The following is an 18,813-nucleotide window of genomic DNA, read 5'->3' as shown; positions in this document are numbered from 1 at the left end:
TGTTTTCCACTCTTTCCACTTGTTGCACAACACACTCCATGGTTGCTTGAAATTGATCCAATGCTTCCTTGAGACGATCCCTTGACTCTTGTTCCTCTTGGATAATATGATTAGGATCATGTGGCTCTTGGATCAATGGATATGAGTATTCTTCCATGGGAGGTTGTGGTGGAAAGTAGTATTCATCTTGTGGTTGAAAATTTTCATATATTGGAGGTGGTTCATCTTGGTAATAATGTGGAGGAGGTGGCTCTTGAAAATATTGATGTTGGAATGGTGGTGGTTCCATGTATGGTTCATATGGCTCATAAGGTGGTTGGTATGGTGGATAAGAATTAGGGTCATATGGAGGTATTTGGTGAAAATAGGCTTGTGAGTGTGGTTGAGGTTCATGTTGAGGATATGACTCATAGGCATATGGTGGTGGTTCTTGAAAGTCACAAGGAGATTCACCATAGCCATTGGGTTGGTATGCATCATAGAATGGCTCTTCTTCATAGTGCATTGGTGGAGGTTGTTGCCATGAAGATTGATCATATGTATATGGCTCCACCCACCTTTGGTCATCCCATCCTTGATGCACATCTTCATTGAAGTTCCCATTTCCTACAACATAGTTGTAATCACACTCATAGCCAAAGTGAGAATTCATAGTAAAAGTAAAAATAAGAAACAAAAGCTAACAAGAAATAATGAAACAAAGTCCTAGAACAAGCAAAACTAACAAGCAATCCAAAAATCAAGCTATTCACAATATTCACATATATACAATAACCAATAACATAACACCATTGCAACTCCCCGGCAACGGCGCCATTTTGACGAACGGATTTTTGACGGTTTAGAATTCACAAATGAATTCTCGTTGCAAGTATAGTTTCTAAACCAAGCAATAATCCTTTCATACAAAAGATTGTTTGTCACAAGTAACAAACCCCTAAATTCTATAAACCGAAGTATTGGAACCTCGGGTCGTTCTCCCTAGGAATTACAATGAAGTGTCTTGTTATTGGTTATGGATTGTATTTTGGGGTTTTGGGATAAGGGACATGAAATGTAAATGACAATGAAAATAAACTAACAACTAAAAAGCACTTGGCAAGGTTGTGAGAATTAGAAGTCCTATCCTAGTTATCCTCCTCGATTGTGACCACAATTGTCCATTGCTACCACTTAGTTAACCTCTAATAATGGAGGAAAGTCAAGTGGACGAATCAACTTGATTCCACAAGTCCTAGCCAACTCCCAAGGAAAAGACTAGCTTTAGTGGTATCTAAATCAATTAGAAACTTCTAATTATCAATCAACAAAGACATTAGATAACTCAAGCGTCACTAATTACTCTACCATAGCCAAGAGGAACAAAATCTATACTAAAATCCAACCAAGCATTTCATCAAACACTTGGAAGGCATAAAAGAAAAGCAAAGTAAATTGACAACAAAAATAGAATTTAACAACAATTATGGCAATGAATTAACAACAACAATCAAAAGGAACACAATTATTATGAATTACCTCTAATTGAATTGAAAGAAAATAGAAGGAGCAAAAGTAGATCTACAACAAAACATAAGAACAACATAAAGGAAATTACAACAAAAGAATAGAAGAAGAATGAATGTAACAACAAGGAATTGAAAGGTAGAAGTAGAAGAAAGCAAAGATTAAAACCTAGATCTAAGAACTAAACCTAATCCTAATCCTAATTCTAGAGAGAAGAGAGAGCTTCTCTCTCTAGAAACTAACTCTCACTACTAAACTAAGCTAAAACTAAACTAATGGTAACTAACTTCTAAAGTATGAAAAGTATGTAAAAGTATGTTGATTCCCTTTCAATCCTTGGCTTAAATAGCATCAGAAATGAGTTGGATTGGGCCCACAAGGCTTCTAAAATCGCTGGCCACGTTTGCATTAAGTGGGTCATGTGCCACCATCGGCGCGTCCGCGTACCGTGCGCGTGCGCGCCCCTATGCGCGATGCAACTATGGCAAATCTTATATCGTTTCGAAGCCCCGGATGTTAGCTTTCCAACCCAACTGGAACCGCATCAATTGGACCTCTGTAGCTCAAGTTATGGTCGTTTAAGTGCAAAGAGGTCGGCTTGACAGCTTTCCGGTTCTTTCATTTCTTCATGAGTTCTCCAACTTTTCATGCTTTCTTTCTTCATTCCCTTGATCCAATCTTTGCCTCCTAAACCTTAAATCACTTAACAAACATATCAAGGCATCTAATAGAATCAAGGTGAATTAAATTTAGCTATTTTGAGTCCTAAAAAGCATGTTTTCACATTCAAGCACAATTAAAGGAGAATATACAAAACCATGCTATTTCTTGAATAAATATGGGTAAAAGGTGATAAAATCCCCAAAAATCAATACAAGATAAATCCTACAAATGGGGTTTGTCAACCCTTTGTTAGCCAAATTTGAGCCTACGATTAACCCACTTTGTTCTTAATTTAGCACATTACAAGCCTTAAAGCGGAAAACAATAAAAGTCCTTATTTGGATCTTTGATTAGCTTAGGCTAGTGTGTGTGAGTATCATTCAAGTGTGGGAACCTTGGGACATTGGGTGAATAAAAGGGTAGTTTTGTATTATTATTGTAAATATTGGGAATTGGGTACATACTCATGCGTTAATTAAATGTAAGACCTTATGCATTGATATTCTTGAAAAAAAAATGAGAAAAAAAAAAGAAAAAAAAATGTGAAAAAAAAAAGAGAAAAAGAAAAGAAAAGAAAAAGAAGAAAAAGAAAGAAATAAAAAGAGGACAAAATGTCCCAAAGTAAAGTCCAATAAAGATCAATGCATAAGTATTGTGAAATGAAAAGCGATGCATGAGTATGTGAAAAAGTGAGGAAGGGGTAGTTAGATTAGTACTTAATTGTATAGGTCATTATATAGGTTAGGTGGGAAAGCTTAAGTTAATCAAAGATTCAAATCTTAAGTCCACAAGCCATGAAGAAAAAAAAATTAGAAAGAAAGAAGAAGAGAGGAGGAAAGAGGAAGGAGAAAGGAGGAAGGAGAAAAGCAGGGAGCAAATCCCCGCGCGCGCGCACAGCGCGCTTACGCGTGGATGAGCTTGTGCTCCCAGCACAATGCTGGCACAACGCGCGCACAGCGTGCTAACGCGCCGATGGCCGTTTTTTTTTTTTTTTGCACCAATCTCAGCATTCTAAACCTCCAAGCATCTACCAAAACACCCTAAAACCTTATTTAACATACTAAACTACCAATTAAACTCAACTATCTAAACAAAACATGAAATTAAACTAATTCTATCAATATGTACAAAAGAGAAAATGAAAGGATTTTACCATGGTGGGTTGTCTCCCACCTAGCACTTTTGTTTATTGTCCTTAAGTTGGACTTATGGGGAGCTCCTCATCAAGGTGGCTTGTGCTTGTATTCATCTTGGAACTCCCACCAATGCTTGGTTCTCCATTGTGCCCCAAGATTCTTCATGAATTGAGCCAAGTCTTGATGGAGTTCTTCACAAGCTTGGGGCTCCCAAAGTTGATCCTCTTCTTGTAATCCGGGATCCCACACTTTGTTTTCACACCCGTCTTGAGGTTGATCATCATTATTAGTCCAACCGGGTGGTGAGTGAGGTGAATTCTCTATATAGTGGCCAACGATCCTCCTAGATCCATCTAATTGAGCACTACTCCAACCTTTATATCTCATGTTTGATGCATCAACCATAATGAGCCTTGATTTACAACGCCAACCACGAAACATCTTTCGCTTACGCTTCATCCCACAAAGGATCCTAAGTTGACCATCCGTTTCAAGCAAGCCATACTCAAGTGGGACAATAAAGCTAATAGAAATGAATTTTACCCACTCAAGTGAAGGAGTAGATGGCCACCTAGGCAAAGATGCTTCCAAAGATCTTGACAAAGCATAACCAACCCCCGTTCTTTTATTTCTAGGGACTTCCACCTCTTCACAAGATTTCTCTAATTCAATCCTTTGTTCATTAATAATCAAACTATCTAAGCCTTTTCCCTTAATCAAACTATAATTGGGAGGGTGAAAGGAGTTTACCTCCACAAACTTTTCAAATGCACCGGGAGAAGGTTCTTCAAGTTCAAAGGATTCTCCACTACTAGGACTTGATGCTTGCTCTTTATTGCCATGGGAACTCAGTTCTTGCTCTATCCCATCCAAGTCTTCATATGGAATATGCCTTGGAAGGTGTGCACTTTCCTCCCTAGCATCAATTTCAATCATCTTGGAGGGGTTTTCTTCAACTCTATGTTCCCATGGAAGCTCCGCATCTCCTAAGTCTTCTACCACTTCTTCCTTGTCTTCAACAATTAAAGCTTCCTCCAATTGTTCCAATACAAAGCAACTTCCCTCATTTTCCGCCGGAGTTTCCAATCTCTCCTTCATGCTATGTTCTTCATTTGATTCTCCACATGTAGCCATGAGAGTTCCTTGAGTGTTCAAGCATTGGGAGGCTAATTGATTTGTTACCGCATCCAAGGCGGCCATGAAATTTTGCACATCCCTTTTCATCTCTTCTTGCCCTTGAACAAGAACACCAAGGGTTTCATCCCTTAGAGATTGGGGTGGGTGGAAGGTTTCATTAAATTGGGGGGAGGGTTCATAGTAGGAAGGTGGTTCTTCTTGGTAGAGTTGTGGTGGTTCTATGTTTTCCACTCTTTCCACTTGTTGCACAACACACTCCATGGTTGCTTGAAATTGATCCAATGCTTCCTTGAGACGATCCCTTGACTCTTGTTCCTCTTGGATAATATGATTAGGATCATGTGGCTCTTGGATCAATGGATATGAGTATTCTTCCATGGGAGGTTGTGGTGGAAAGTAGTATTCATCTTGTGGTTGAAAATTTTCATATATTGGAGGTGGTTCATCTTGGTAATAATGTGGAGGAGGTGGCTCTTGAAAATATTGATGTTGGAATGGTGGTGGTTCCATGTATGGTTCATATGGCTCATAAGGTGGTTGGTATGGTGGATAAGAATTAGGGTCATATGGAGGTATTTGGTGAAAATAGGCTTGTGAGTGTGGTTGAGGTTCATGTTGAGGATATGACTCATAGGCATATGGTGGTGGTTCTTGAAAGTCACAAGGAGATTCACCATAGCCATTGGGTTGGTATGCATCATAGAATGGCTCTTCTTCATAGTGCATTGGTGGAGGTTGTTGCCATGAAGATTGATCATATGTATATGGCTCCACCCACCTTTGGTCATCCCATCCTTGATGCACATCTTCATTGAAGTTCCCATTTCCTACAACATAGTTGTAATCACACTCATAGCCAAAGTGAGAATTCATAGTAAAAGTAAAAATAAGAAACAAAAGCTAACAAGAAATAATGAAACAAAGTCCTAGAACAAGCAAAACTAACAAGCAATCCAAAAATCAAGCTATTCACAATATTCACATATATACAATAACCAATAACATAACACCATTGCAACTCCCCGGCAACGGCGCCATTTTGACGAACGGATTTTTGACGGTTTAGAATTCACAAATGAATTCTCGTTGCAAGTATAGTTTCTAAACCAAGCAATAATCCTTTCATACAAAAGATTGTTTGTCACAAGTAACAAACCCCTAAATTCTATAAACCGAAGTATTGGAACCTCGGGTCGTTCTCCCTAGGAATTACAATGAAGTGTCTTGTTATTGGTTATGGATTGTATTTTGGGGTTTTGGGATAAGGGACATGAAATGTAAATGACAATGAAAATAAACTAACAACTAAAAAGCACTTGGCAAGGTTGTGAGAATTAGAAGTCCTATCCTAGTTATCCTCCTCGATTGTGACCACAATTGTCCATTGCTACCACTTAGTTAACCTCTAATAATGGAGGAAAGTCAAGTGGACGAATCAACTTGATTCCACAAGTCCTAGCCAACTCCCAAGGAAAAGACTAGCTTTAGTGGTATCTAAATCAATTAGCAACTTCTAATTATCAATCAACAAAGACATTAGATAACTCAAGCGTCACTAATTACTCTACCATAGCCAAGAGGAACAAAATCTATACTAAAATCCAACCAAGCATTTCATCAAACACTTGGAAGGCATAAAAGAAAAGCAAAGTAAATTGACAACAAAAATAGAATTTAACAACAATTATGGCAATGAATTAACAACAACAATCAAAAGGAACACAATTATTATGAATTACCTCTAATTGAATTGAAAGAAAATAGAAGGAGCAAAAGTAGATCTACAACAAAACATAAGAACAACATAAAGGAAATTACAACAAAAGAATAGAAGAAGAATGAATGTAACAACAAGGAATTGAAAGGTAGAAGTAGAAGAAAGCAAAGATTAAAACCTAGATCTAAGAACTAAACCTAATCCTAATCCTAATTCTAGAGAGAAGAGAGAGCTTCTCTCTCTAGAAACTAACTCTCACTACTAAACTAAGCTAAAACTAAACTAATGGTAACTAACTTCTAAAGTATGAAAAGTATGTAAAAGTATGTTGATTCCCTTTCAATCCTTGGCTTAAATAGCATCAGAAATGAGTTGGATTGGGCCCACAAGGCTTCTAAAATCGCTGGCCACGTTTGCATTAAGTGGGTCATGTGCCACCATCGGCGCGTCCGCGTACCGTGCGCGTGCGCGCCCCTATGCGCGATGCAACTATGGCAAATCTTATATCGTTTCGAAGCCCCGGATGTTAGCTTTCCAACCCAACTGGAACCGCATCAATTGGACCTCTGTAGCTCAAGTTATGGTCGTTTAAGTGCAAAGAGGTCGGCTTGACAGCTTTCCGGTTCTTTCATTTCTTCATGAGTTCTCCAACTTTTCATGCTTTCTTTCTTCATTCCCTTGATCCAATCTTTGCCTCCTAAACCTTAAATCACTTAACAAACATATCAAGGCATCTAATAGAATCAAGGTGAATTAAATTTAGCTATTTTGAGTCCTAAAAAGCATGTTTTCACATTCAAGCACAATTAAAGGAGAATATACAAAACCATGCTATTTCTTGAATAAATATGGGTAAAAGGTGATAAAATCCCCAAAAATCAATACAAGATAAATCCTACAAATGGGGTTTGTCAACCCTTTGTTAGCCAAATTTGAGCCTACGATTAACCCACTTTGTTCTTAATTTAGCACATTACAAGCCTTAAAGCGGAAAACAATAAAAGTCCTTATTTGGATCTTTGATTAGCTTAGGCTAGTGTGTGTGAGTATCATTCAAGTGTGGGAACCTTGGGACATTGGGTGAATAAAAGGGTAGTTTTGTATTATTATTGTAAATATTGGGAATTGGGTACATACTCATGCGTTAATTAAATGTAAGACCTTATGCATTGATATTCTTGAAAAAAAAATGAGAAAAAAAAAAGAAAAAAAAATGTGAAAAAAAAAGAGAAAAAGAAAAGAAAAGAAAAAGAAGAAAAAGAAAGAAATAAAAAGAGGACAAAATGTCCCAAAGTAAAGTCCAATAAAGATCAATGCATAAGTATTGTGAAATGAAAAGCGATGCATGAGTATGTGAAAAAGTGAGGAAGGGGTAGTTAGATTAGTACTTAATTGTATAGGTCATTATATAGGTTAGGTGGGAAAGCTTAAGTTAATCAAAGATTCAAATCTTAAGTCCACAAGCCATGAAGAAAAAAAAATTAGAAAGAAAGAAGAAGAGAGGAGGAAAGAGGAAGGAGAAAGGAGGAAGGAGAAAAGCAGGGAGCAAATCCCCGCGCGCGCGCACAGCGCGCTTACGCGTGGATGAGCTTGTGCTCCCAGCACAATGCTGGCACAACGCGCGCACAGCGTGCTAACGCGCCGATGGCCGTTTTTTTTTTTTTTTGCACCAATCTCAGCATTCTAAACCTCCAAGCATCTACCAAAACACCTAAAACCTTATTTAACATACTAAACTACCAATTAAACTCAACTATCTAAACAAAACATGAAATTAAACTAATTCTATCAATATGTACAAAAGAGAAAATGAAAGGATTTTACCATGGTGGGTTGTCTCCCACCTAGCACTTTTGTTTATTGTCCTTAAGTTGGACTTATGGGGAGCTCCTCATCAAGGTGGCTTGTGCTTGTATTCATCTTGGAACTCCCACCAATGCTTGGTTCTCCATTGTGCCCCAAGATTCTTCATGAATTGAGCCAAGTCTTGATGGAGTTCTTCACAAGCTTGGGGCTTCCAAAGTTGATCCTCTTCTTGTAATCCGGGATCCCACACTTTGTTTTCACACCCGTCTTGAGGTTGATCATCATTATTAGTCCAACCGGGTGGTGAGTGAGGTGAATTCTCTATATAGTGGCCAACAATCCTCCTAGATCCATCTAATTGAGCACTACTCCAACCTTTATATCTCATGTTTGATGCATCAACCATAATGAGCCTTGATTTACAACGCCAACCACGAAACATCTTTCGCTTACGCTTCATCCCACAAAGGATCCTAAGTTGACCATCCGTTTCAAGCAAGCCATACTCAAGTGGGACAATAAAGCTAATAGAAATGAATTTTACCCACTCAAGTGAAGGAGTAGATGGCCACCTAGGCAAAGATGCTTCCAAAGATCTTGACAAAGCATAACCAACCCCCGTTCTTTTATTTCTAGGGACTTCCACCTCTTCACAAGATTTCTCTAATTCAATCCTTTGTTCATTAATAATCAAACTATCTAAGCCTTTTCCCTTAATCAAACTATAATTGGGAGGGTGAAAGGAGTTTACCTCCACAAACTTTTCAAATGCACCGGGAGAAGGTTCTTCAAGTTCAAAGGATTCTCCACTACTAGGACTTGATGCTTGCTCTTTATTGCCATGGGAACTCAGTTCTTGCTCTATCCCATCCAAGTCTTCATATGGAATATGCCTTGGAAGGTGTGCACTTTCCTCCCTAGCATCAATTTCAATCATCTTGGAGGGGTTTTCTTCAACTCTATGTTCCCATGGAAGCTCCGCATCTCCTAAGTCTTCTACCACTTCTTCCTTGTCTTCAACAATTAAAGCTTCCTCCAATTGTTCCAATACAAAGCAACTTCCCTCATTTTCCGCCGGAGTTTCCAATCTCTCCTTCATGCTATGTTCTTCATTTGATTCTCCACATGTAGCCATGAGAGTTCCTTGAGTGTTCAAGCATTGGGAGGCTAATTGATTTGTTACCGCATCCAAGGCGGCCATGAAATTTTGCACATCCCTTTTCATCTCTTCTTGCCCTTGAACAAGAACACCAAGGGTTTCATCCCTTAGAGATTGGGGTGGGTGGAAGGTTTCATTAAATTGGGGGGAGGGTTCATAGTAGGAAGGTGGTTCTTCTTGGTAGAGTTGTGGTGGTTCTATGTTTTCCACTCTTTCCACTTGTTGCACAACACACTCCATGGTTGCTTGAAATTGATCCAATGCTTCCTTGAGACGATCCCTTGACTCTTGTTCCTCTTGGATAATATGATTAGGATCATGTGGCTCTTGGATCAATGGATATGAGTATTCTTCCATGGGAGGTTGTGGTGGAAAGTAGTATTCATCTTGTGGTTGAAAATTTTCATATATTGGAGGTGGTTCATCTTGGTAATAATGTGGAGGAGGTGGCTCTTGAAAATATTGATGTTGGAATGGTGGTGGTTCCATGTATGGTTCATATGGCTCATAAGGTGGTTGGTATGGTGGATAAGAATTAGGGTCATATGGAGGTATTTGGTGAAAATAGGCTTGTGAGTGTGGTTGAGGTTCATGTTGAGGATATGACTCATAGGCATATGGTGGTGGTTCTTGAAAGTCACAAGGAGATTCACCATAGCCATTGGGTTGGTATGCATCATAGAATGGCTCTTCTTCATAGTGCATTGGTGGAGGTTGTTGCCATGAAGATTGATCATATGTATATGGCTCCACCCACCTTTGGTCATCCCATCCTTGATGCACATCTTCATTGAAGTTCCCATTTCCTACAACATAGTTGTAATCACACTCATAGCCAAAGTGAGAATTCATAGTAAAAGTAAAAATAAGAAACAAAAGCTAACAAGAAATAATGAAACAAAGTCCTAGAACAAGCAAAACTAACAAGCAATCCAAAAATCAAGCTATTCACAATATTCACATATATACAATAACCAATAACATAACACCATTGCAACTCCCCGGCAACGGCGCCATTTTGACGAACGGATTTTTGACGGTTTAGAATTCACAAATGAATTCTCGTTGCAAGTATAGTTTCTAAACCAAGCAATAATCCTTTCATACAAAAGATTGTTTGTCACAAGTAACAAACCCCTAAATTCTATAAACCGAAGTATTGGAACCTCGGGTCGTTCTCCCTAGGAATTACAATGAAGTGTCTTGTTATTGGTTATGGATTGTATTTTGGGGTTTTGGGATAAGGGACATGAAATGTAAATGACAATGAAAATAAACTAACAACTAAAAAGCACTTGGCAAGGTTGTGAGAATTAGAAGTCCTATCCTAGTTATCCTCCTCGATTGTGACCACAATTGTCCATTGCTACCACTTAGTTAACCTCTAATAATGGAGGAAAGTCAAGTGGACGAATCAACTTGATTCCACAAGTCCTAGCCAACTCCCAAGGAAAAGACTAGCTTTAGTGGTATCTAAATCAATTAGCAACTTCTAATTATCAATCAACAAAGACATTAGATAACTCAAGCGTCACTAATTACTCTACCATAGCCAAGAGGAACAAAATCTATACTAAAATCCAACCAAGCATTTCATCAAACACTTGGAAGGCATAAAAGAAAAGCAAAGTAAATTGACAACAAAAATAGAATTTAACAACAATTATGGCAATGAATTAACAACAACAATCAAAAGGAACACAATTATTATGAATTACCTCTAATTGAATTGAAAGAAAATAGAAGGAGCAAAAGTAGATCTACAACAAAACATAAGAACAACATAAAGGAAATTACAACAAAAGAATAGAAGAAGAATGAATGTAACAACAAGGAATTGAAAGGTAGAAGTAGAAGAAAGCAAAGATTAAAACCTAGATCTAAGAACTAAACCTAATCCTAATCCTAATTCTAGAGAGAAGAGAGAGCTTCTCTCTCTAGAAACTAACTCTCACTACTAAACTAAGCTAAAACTAAACTAATGGTAACTAACTTCTAAAGTATGAAAAGTATGTAAAAGTATGTTGATTCCCTTTCAATCCTTGGCTTAAATAGCATCAGAAATGAGTTGGATTGGGCCCACAAGGCTTCTAAAATCGCTGGCCACGTTTGCATTAAGTGGGTCATGTGCCACCATCGGCGCGTCCGCATACCGTGCGCGTGCGCGCCCCTATGCGCGATGCAACTATGGCAAATCTTATATCGTTTCGAAGCCCCGGATGTTAGCTTTCCAATCCAACTGGAACCGCATCAATTGGACCTCTGTAGCTCAAGTTATGGTCGTTTAAGTGCAAAGAGGTCGGCTTGACAGCTTTCCGGTTCTTTCATTTCTTCATGAGTTCTCCAACTTTTCATGCTTTCTTTCTTCATTCCCTTGATCCAATCTTTGCCTCCTAAACCTTAAATCACTTAACAAACATATCAAGGCATCTAATAGAATCAAGGTGAATTAAATTTAGCTATTTTGAGTCCTAAAAAGCATGTTTTCACATTCAAGCACAATTAAAGGAGAATATACAAAACCATGCTATTTCTTGAATAAATATGGGTAAAAGGTGATAAAATCCCCAAAAATCAATACAAGATAAATCCTACAAATGGGGTTTGTCAGTCCAGCTGCTTCTCCTATTGCTGCATGATGCTTATCAAAATTGACGACTATGCACAAACCTTCTGGCAAATTATGCACATCCTTCGCTAATAAATGAAGGCGTGTACTATTTTCGTATTCATCTAAAATAGACAAATGAGTATAAATAAATGAGTAAATGAGCGACTAAAGAATAAAATAAATAAAATTCGCTTTACTAATAAAATGGTAAAGTCTTATTTAATTAAAGCCCTAAAATACAGTTTAGTTAATGTTAATCTACTTTAATTTTTTGGGTATTGCTGCCAGAATTTTGTTCCCTTCCCATTAGAACATTACTCTGATCTGTTGCTTCTTTTTTTTTGGACAGAAAAATTTCATTAATAATAGGCCTAGCCTTTTACATAGATTTATCATTACAAAGCACTATTCTATATTAAACCAATAGTTTTAAACAATGAAAAACTAACTATACAGCATTAAATCACTTCAGATTATGTAGCATTCTGCACCAGACCACTAATATTCATTAAAGCTGGCACTCCGATCTGTTCTAACATGGATATGATAGTTTTTCTCTGTACACTCCGATCTGTTCTAGCATTCTGCACCAGACCACTAATAATTCATTAAAGCCTTGCTATTCCTTCAGAGCTAATCAAAATCTTTCAAGAAGGTGATAGAGGAGCCTCTTAGACTGAGTAGTTTGCATCTAATTTCGTTATTCTTTTCGGGCTTTTAAGTCCCGTTTTAATACCCAAAAAAAAGCCTTGATGTATGGTGCTACTCCCTAGGTTCAAAAGTAGATCTAAATGATTTTTAATTCTTGTACTACAAGTCTACAAACTTGAGACTTATTCATGGGCATAAAGAAAAGTAGTATCTTTTCAGATTTCTAATGCTATTGATAATAATAACATAATAAAATATCTATACATACCTATGGCATCAACAGTCCAATGATGTTTAGATTCACGTCCACGTTTACGTTTAGGTTCGGATGGATGCTCAGAAGAATTTGAAGCTACCGACTTGTCTCGGGATGAACTTGCAGCTGCTGCCGACTTGTCTCGGGAGGAACTTGCAGCTGCCGACTTGTCCCGGGAGATCGATGCTCAAAAGCGAAATCCAAAAACTTGTTTAGACCATCTTTATACTCGTGCGTGTTTCGTGGTTTTCCAATCCATGACTTATCGATTGACATGACGAAGAGGGACTACAAAGAGGAATATTAAAAAATCTATTCATTAAAAATAAATCTCTCTCTCTCTCTCTCTCTTTCTCTCTCTCTCTCTCTCATATTTACTAGGCAACTAACTAGTATACATCAGCAGGCGCTATTATAAAAAGAAATTCTTGTGTGTGGAAATTAGATATCAAACAAATACTTAAATAGTATTCTAAAAGAAATTATAAAAAAAATTATAATTACCTCTTTCAAATGATAATTTTGTGGCTATTACAGTGGCTTTATGAACTTTTCCTTCTCAAGTAGTTGTATATATGCAAATTAATTTTTTTCTACAAGATAAAAAGAGACAAAAAATAAAGCAAATATATTATTCTCAAATTATAATTTATAAAAACAATTCGTATAAAATTCGTATTATATTAACTAACTAACTAATTAGTTTTATATTCATATATTATACTGTTTTATTTATTATTTAATTAAACAGATTATATTACAACAATATGTGGTTGTCAAGCTAATGGGTGCAGAGTACAAACTGTTAGTAACTTAGTATTATAAGGTTTAGTGTAACTGGTGGAGTCCAAACTCCAAACTGTAATATATTCATACTTGATTACAATCCCAGTGACATACAAATAGATATAGGCCCCACCTATATATATTCACATGATTTAGATAACATCACATACGTATACATTACAAATAGAGCTATATTCCATCCCTAATATGAATAAGAAATTAAAGGACACACTTTTATATAACTCCAAGACCAATTATGCACCTTGATACTTATCTTCAATAATGACAAACAGCTACAAATAATAATAATAATAATAATAATAATAATAATAATAATAATAATAATAATAATAATAATAATAAATAGTTATAATAAAACAGAAAAACCATAGAAAGGACATTATATATATATATAATTGATTGAACACATAATAATAACAAAAACAAAATATATATATATAAGGAAAAATAACAAAAAGAGCATGCATTCAATTCAGGCACTGCTGCTCTTCACTCAGAAAGGGAAGTCTTGGTCTTCAAGTGATAGAGGGAATCTTAGAACCTTAGAACTAAGCTATTAAATACGGAAAAGAAACAACTGAACCAAAAAGAAGTAACGTAAATCATTAAAAGAAAACACTAAAACTTATTTTTTACAATGTAGTGGCTGCATTCTTTGGAAGACGTGATGACCGCGAAGCACTAGCCTATGGTATGAGTTCTTAAGTGTATGCAGTTTTGGTCTGAGTTCTTAAGTGTATGCAGTAGTAGTGAAGAATCTATAGTGTATGAGGAAAGGTTGGTGGAAAACAAAGATGATGTTAAAAATGTATTGATGGAAAAGAGTAGGAGCAATCTAGTTTTGGTAGGTAGGATTCCACAAGCAGCACCTTTGGTAAACACAAGTGATTATTCAGAGCTTGGTCCTGTTGGAAGCTACTTGGCTTCTTCAGATTTCTCCACTTCTGCTTCTGTTGTAGTGTTTCAGCAATATAATCCAAAATCAGACATACACCCACTGGTACTGGAGGTTTCTGATTACTCAAATATGCCAGATACACCAAATCATCCTTTGTAGAGTTCATAGATAGATTCATTTTGTTACATAGAAATGTAGAAGTAAAGTTTGTGTATGGAGTTGTTGACTCTCAAGACATGTACAAATAAGATACCAAAAATAAAGGCAGAACAAAATCTGAAACTACTAGCTGGTTTGTAAAAGTTAGAAAATATGAACCTTTAGAAGTTAGAATTTCACTCCATATTGAGATACCATTTCTGATTCCATTGTTTCAAATAATGGAAATTCAATCATTAAACTTAATGATTAATGAGCAAGACACACAAAGAAAACACTAAAACTTCCAGAACTAAGTCTAGCAAATTCACCAACTAAGAACATAAGAATATGGAGAATAAGACTAATTAGTAAACAACAATTGCATCAAGAATGGTCCCCAAGCTCAAAAACTGCAATCTGAATGACCAAAACCCAACAAACCAATTGCAAAGTAACATCACCTACCAAACACAAGTTCAAATGTTCTGTAAAAAACAAAACTTAGCAAAGGATATATGAAACCAGCTGGTAACAGCTCAGAAAAACAAATAAGAAGAAACCTTCACATGAGAAACAATAAGAAAGCGTTAATAGCACAGAAAACCAGCAATTCAATTATCACATAGCAAATGAATTGTAAAAACAAAATCCTAGTAAACAACAGAGCCTAGAGTATATATGTTCTGAACAGCTCAATCAATCACTATATATATATGAACGAGAACAAGGAAGAGAAATAATTATTATTAATACCATTATCAACAACAAAAACAATTTTAAATTAATCTCCAAAGAAGGATTTACCGTCGTGGCTTTCTCTTTCTCTCTTTCTGTAAATGAGATCTGACTATCTAGCTTTCACGGCCTCTCTGGTACCATGTTTTCAATTTTCTACAAACAAACAAAGAAGAGAGGTCAAACGGTGAATATAATTAATTAATTAATCATTATTAATTGTTGTGAATAAATAACGAGCATGGAAATTGGGAAATAAGGATTTGACAAAACTTCATGTACAGATTTATTGATCAACGATTTAAAATTACAATTTTAAATAATTAGGGATTTTAAAAAATGACAATGATTAACCAACACAAGATACCGGTGAAAACGACGGCGATTGCAAAAACTGCGCAACACAGTGAAAATTCAAACGAAAAGAAGAAGAAGAAGAAAAGTTGCACTAGTGGATCTGGATTGAGTTAGGTTGCATGGAGGTGAAGGATGAGAGAAATGGAGAAAGGAAACTGGGTGTGCAGTGTAGAGATCTATGAGTGGCTCACACCTTGATCGAAATTCATGAGATTTTCATTTAAGCAAACCAAAAATCAGCAAAAACGAAGAAACCAAAACGAAGAAGCTCTCCGTGTAAAGAACTTGAGAGGGAGCTGCAGAGAAACAAATCAATAACTATTTCAGTTTAATTTGAGAAGGAGAGGTACCTAGAGAAATGGTAACCGGCGGAGAGAGGAGAAGCCAGAGGGAAGAACGGCGTTGTCGGAGGGCTTCGTTACACGGAGGAGACGAAGGAGAGAGAAGGGAGATCGAGAGCGCTGTCTGGATGTGTTTCGTTTAATGAGCTAGGGTTCCAGTTATTTTGTTTTATATACGTATGAAAATGGCGGTTCAAAACCGCCATAATCACCTGAACCGCCACCAAACACAAAGTTAATTATGGCAGCAACTAACAATGCCATAATAACCGGGTATTACGGCGGTTCTTTAAAACCGCCGTAATATTAATGCCATTTTAAACTCTTTTTTTGTAGTGATACCTCAGATAAAACAACTAATATTGGCACGATCCTGAAGGGAGATGCAAAAGAATTACTAGTACAGTTCTTACGAGATAATGTCGATCTCTTCGCATGGAAAGCTGCAGACATGCCAGGTATAGATCCCAAGCTAATGTGCCACAAGTTGGCGGTCTACTCAGGATCTCGGCCGGTACAGCAGAGACGAAGAAAACTTGGGCCAGAACGATCCCAAGCTGTGGAAGAACAGGTACAAGCAGTACTGGAGGCAAGATTCATAAGAGAAGTCAAGTATCCACTATGGCTAGCGAACGTCGTCTTGGTGAAAAAATCAAATGGGAAATGGCGAATGTGCACCGACTACACCGATCTCAACAAACCCTGCCCAAAAGATCCTTACCCACTCCCAAGTATCGACGCTCTGGTAGATGCTTCATCCGGATATAGATACCTCTCGTTTATGGATGCATATTCTGGATACAACCAAATCCCCATATATCCACCAGATCAAGAAAAGACCTCATTTTTGACACCAAAAGTAAATTACTGCTACATTGTGATGCCTTTCAGTCTCAAGAATGCGGGAGCTATTTATCAAAGGCTAATGAATAAAGTCTTTTCAGATCATATCGGAAAAATCATGGAAGTCTACGTGGACGAAATGTTAATAAAGACACAAAGCGAAGAGACATTATTGTCCGACCTGGCTCAAGTGTTCGACACTATAAGGAAGCATGGCATGCGACTCAATCCTGCAAAATGCACCTTTGCAGTAGAAGCGGGCAAATTCTTAGGTTTCATGCTCACACAAAGAGGAATTGAAGTAAATCTGGACAAATGCCAGGCCATACTCAACATGAAGAGCCTAACTTGTGTCAGAGAGGTACAACAACTCAACGGGAGATTGGCAGCCTTATCCAGATTCTTAGTGGGATCAGCGATAAGATCTCTCCCCTTCTATGCCACTTTAAGGAAAGGAAAGAAGTTCGAATGGACAATGGAATACGAGCAAGCCTTCCAGGATTTCAAAAATTTCCTGGGATGACCACCTATCCTAACTCGACCACGAGAGGAAGAGCCACTCGTATTGAACCTTGCGGTAGGAAGTCAGGCAGTAGCCTCAGCACTGGTTCGAGAGGACGACAAAGGGCAACAACCTGTATACTTCATTAGTAAAGCGCTGCAGGGATCCGAGCTGAACTACCAAAAAATAGAAAAGTTCGCCTATACTCTCATACTGACATCTCGACAACTTCGCCCGTACTTCCAGGCTCACACCATTAAGGTTCGGACCGACCAGCCCATAAAAGGGATATAGCAGAAAACAGATCTAGCAGGCAGAATTTTACAATGGGCAGTCGAGTTATCTGAGTTTGACCTCCAATATGAAGTTTGAACATCCATCAAATCACAATACTTGGCCGACTTCATTGCAGAATTCACAGATACCCTGGAGACCCCCTGATGAGCGGATAATTTATACGCTTTTTGGCTTTATTTTTAGTATATTTTCAGTAGACTTTAGTTAGTTTTTATTATATTTTTATTAGTTTTTATTTAAAATTCACTTTTCTGGACTTTACTATGAGTTTGTGTGTTTTTCTGTGATTTCAGGTATTTTCTGGCTGAAATTGAGGGACCTGAGCAAAAATCTGATTCAGAGATTGAAAAAGGACTACAGATGCTATTGGATTCTGACCTCCCTGCAGTCGAAGTGAATTTTCTGGAGCTACGAAAGCCCAATTGGTGCATTCTCAATTGCGTTGGAAAGTAGACATTCTGGTCTTTCCAGCAATATATAATAGTCCATACTTTGCCCAAGATTTGATGGCCCAAACTGGCGTTCCAAGTCAGCTTAAGAATTTTGGCGTTTAACGCCAGAACTGGCATAAAAGCTGGAGTTAAATGCCCAAACTGGCACAAAAACTGGCGTTTAACTCCAAGAAAAGTCTCTACACATGAAAGCTTCAATGCTCAGCCCAATCACACACCAAGTGGGCCCCGAAAGTGGATTTTTACACTAAAACACCCTAGCTTACTCATTTTCTGTAACCCTAGGTCACTAGTTTACTATAAAAACTACTTTTAGTAATTCATCTTGTACCTCATGACATTCTACACATTTCAGATTGTATCTTCTACGGCATGAGTCTCTAAACCCCATTGTTGGGGGTGAGGAGCTCTACTGTATTTCGATAAATTAATGCAATTACTACTGTTTTCCATTCTATCACGCTTGCTTCTATTCTAAGATATTCATTCGCACTTCAACCTGATGAATGTGATGATCCGTGACAATCATCATCATTCTCACCTATGAATGCGTGCCTAACAACCACTTCCGTTCTACATGCAATCAAGCTTGAATGTGTATCTCTTGGGCTCCTAATCTAAGATTAGAACCTTCGGGGTATAGGCTAGAATTATTGGCAGCCATTCCTGAGGTCCGAAAAGTCTAAATCTTGTCTGTGGTATTCCGAGTAGGATCTGGGCAGGGATGACTGTGACGAGCTTCAAACTCGCGAGTGTTGGGCGTGTGACAGACGCAAAAGGATCAATGGATCCTATTCC

General features: G+C 37.5%; 1 protein-coding gene across 5 annotated transcripts; it reads right to left on the bottom strand.

Annotated features, from left to right (window-relative positions):
- Positions 1-1,504: 1,504 nt before the first annotated feature.
- LOC112765169 (uncharacterized) lies at positions 1,505-16,085 on the bottom strand. 5 transcript variants are annotated; one of them, XM_072223534.1, is made up of 7 exons: positions 15,931-16,084; positions 15,293-15,379; positions 14,319-14,462; positions 13,147-13,235; positions 12,655-12,930; positions 10,843-11,857; positions 6,168-9,930 (listed from the first exon to the last, which is right to left on the bottom strand). In XM_072223534.1, exons 6-7 carry the CDS (start codon positions 10,907-10,909, stop codon positions 8,054-8,056), a joined length of 1,944 nt encoding a protein of 647 aa, XP_072079635.1. In that variant the 5' UTR covers positions 10,910-11,857; positions 12,655-12,930; positions 13,147-13,235; positions 14,319-14,462; positions 15,293-15,379; positions 15,931-16,084; the 3' UTR covers positions 6,168-8,053. The 5 variants fall into 5 exon arrangements, with proteins under 5 accessions (XP_072079638.1, XP_072079635.1, XP_072079636.1 ...); XM_072223535.1 differs by having other exon boundaries at positions 14,319-14,399; XM_072223533.1 differs by lacking the exon at positions 14,319-14,462.
- Between the last annotated feature and the right edge of the window lie 2,728 nt (positions 16,086-18,813).

The sequence above is a fragment of the Arachis hypogaea genome, chromosome 17 (assembly GCF_003086295.3).
Source record: "Arachis hypogaea cultivar Tifrunner chromosome 17, arahy.Tifrunner.gnm2.J5K5, whole genome shotgun sequence".
NCBI classification, from domain to species: Eukaryota; Viridiplantae; Streptophyta; class Magnoliopsida; order Fabales; family Fabaceae; genus Arachis; species Arachis hypogaea.
Note: the sequence above shows the minus strand (reverse complement) of the source record. Positions and strands in the feature narration are given on the sequence as shown.

Coding starts and splice junctions, on each gene's coding strand:
- LOC112765169 (XM_072223534.1), bottom strand. CDS start 10,909: ATGTTGTTCTTATGTTTTGTTGTAGATCTACTTTTGCTCCTTCTATTT. Junction 9,931..10,842: donor TTCTTTCAATTCAATTAGAG/GTAATTCATAAT, acceptor ACTATGTTGTAG/GAAATGGGAACTTCAATGAA.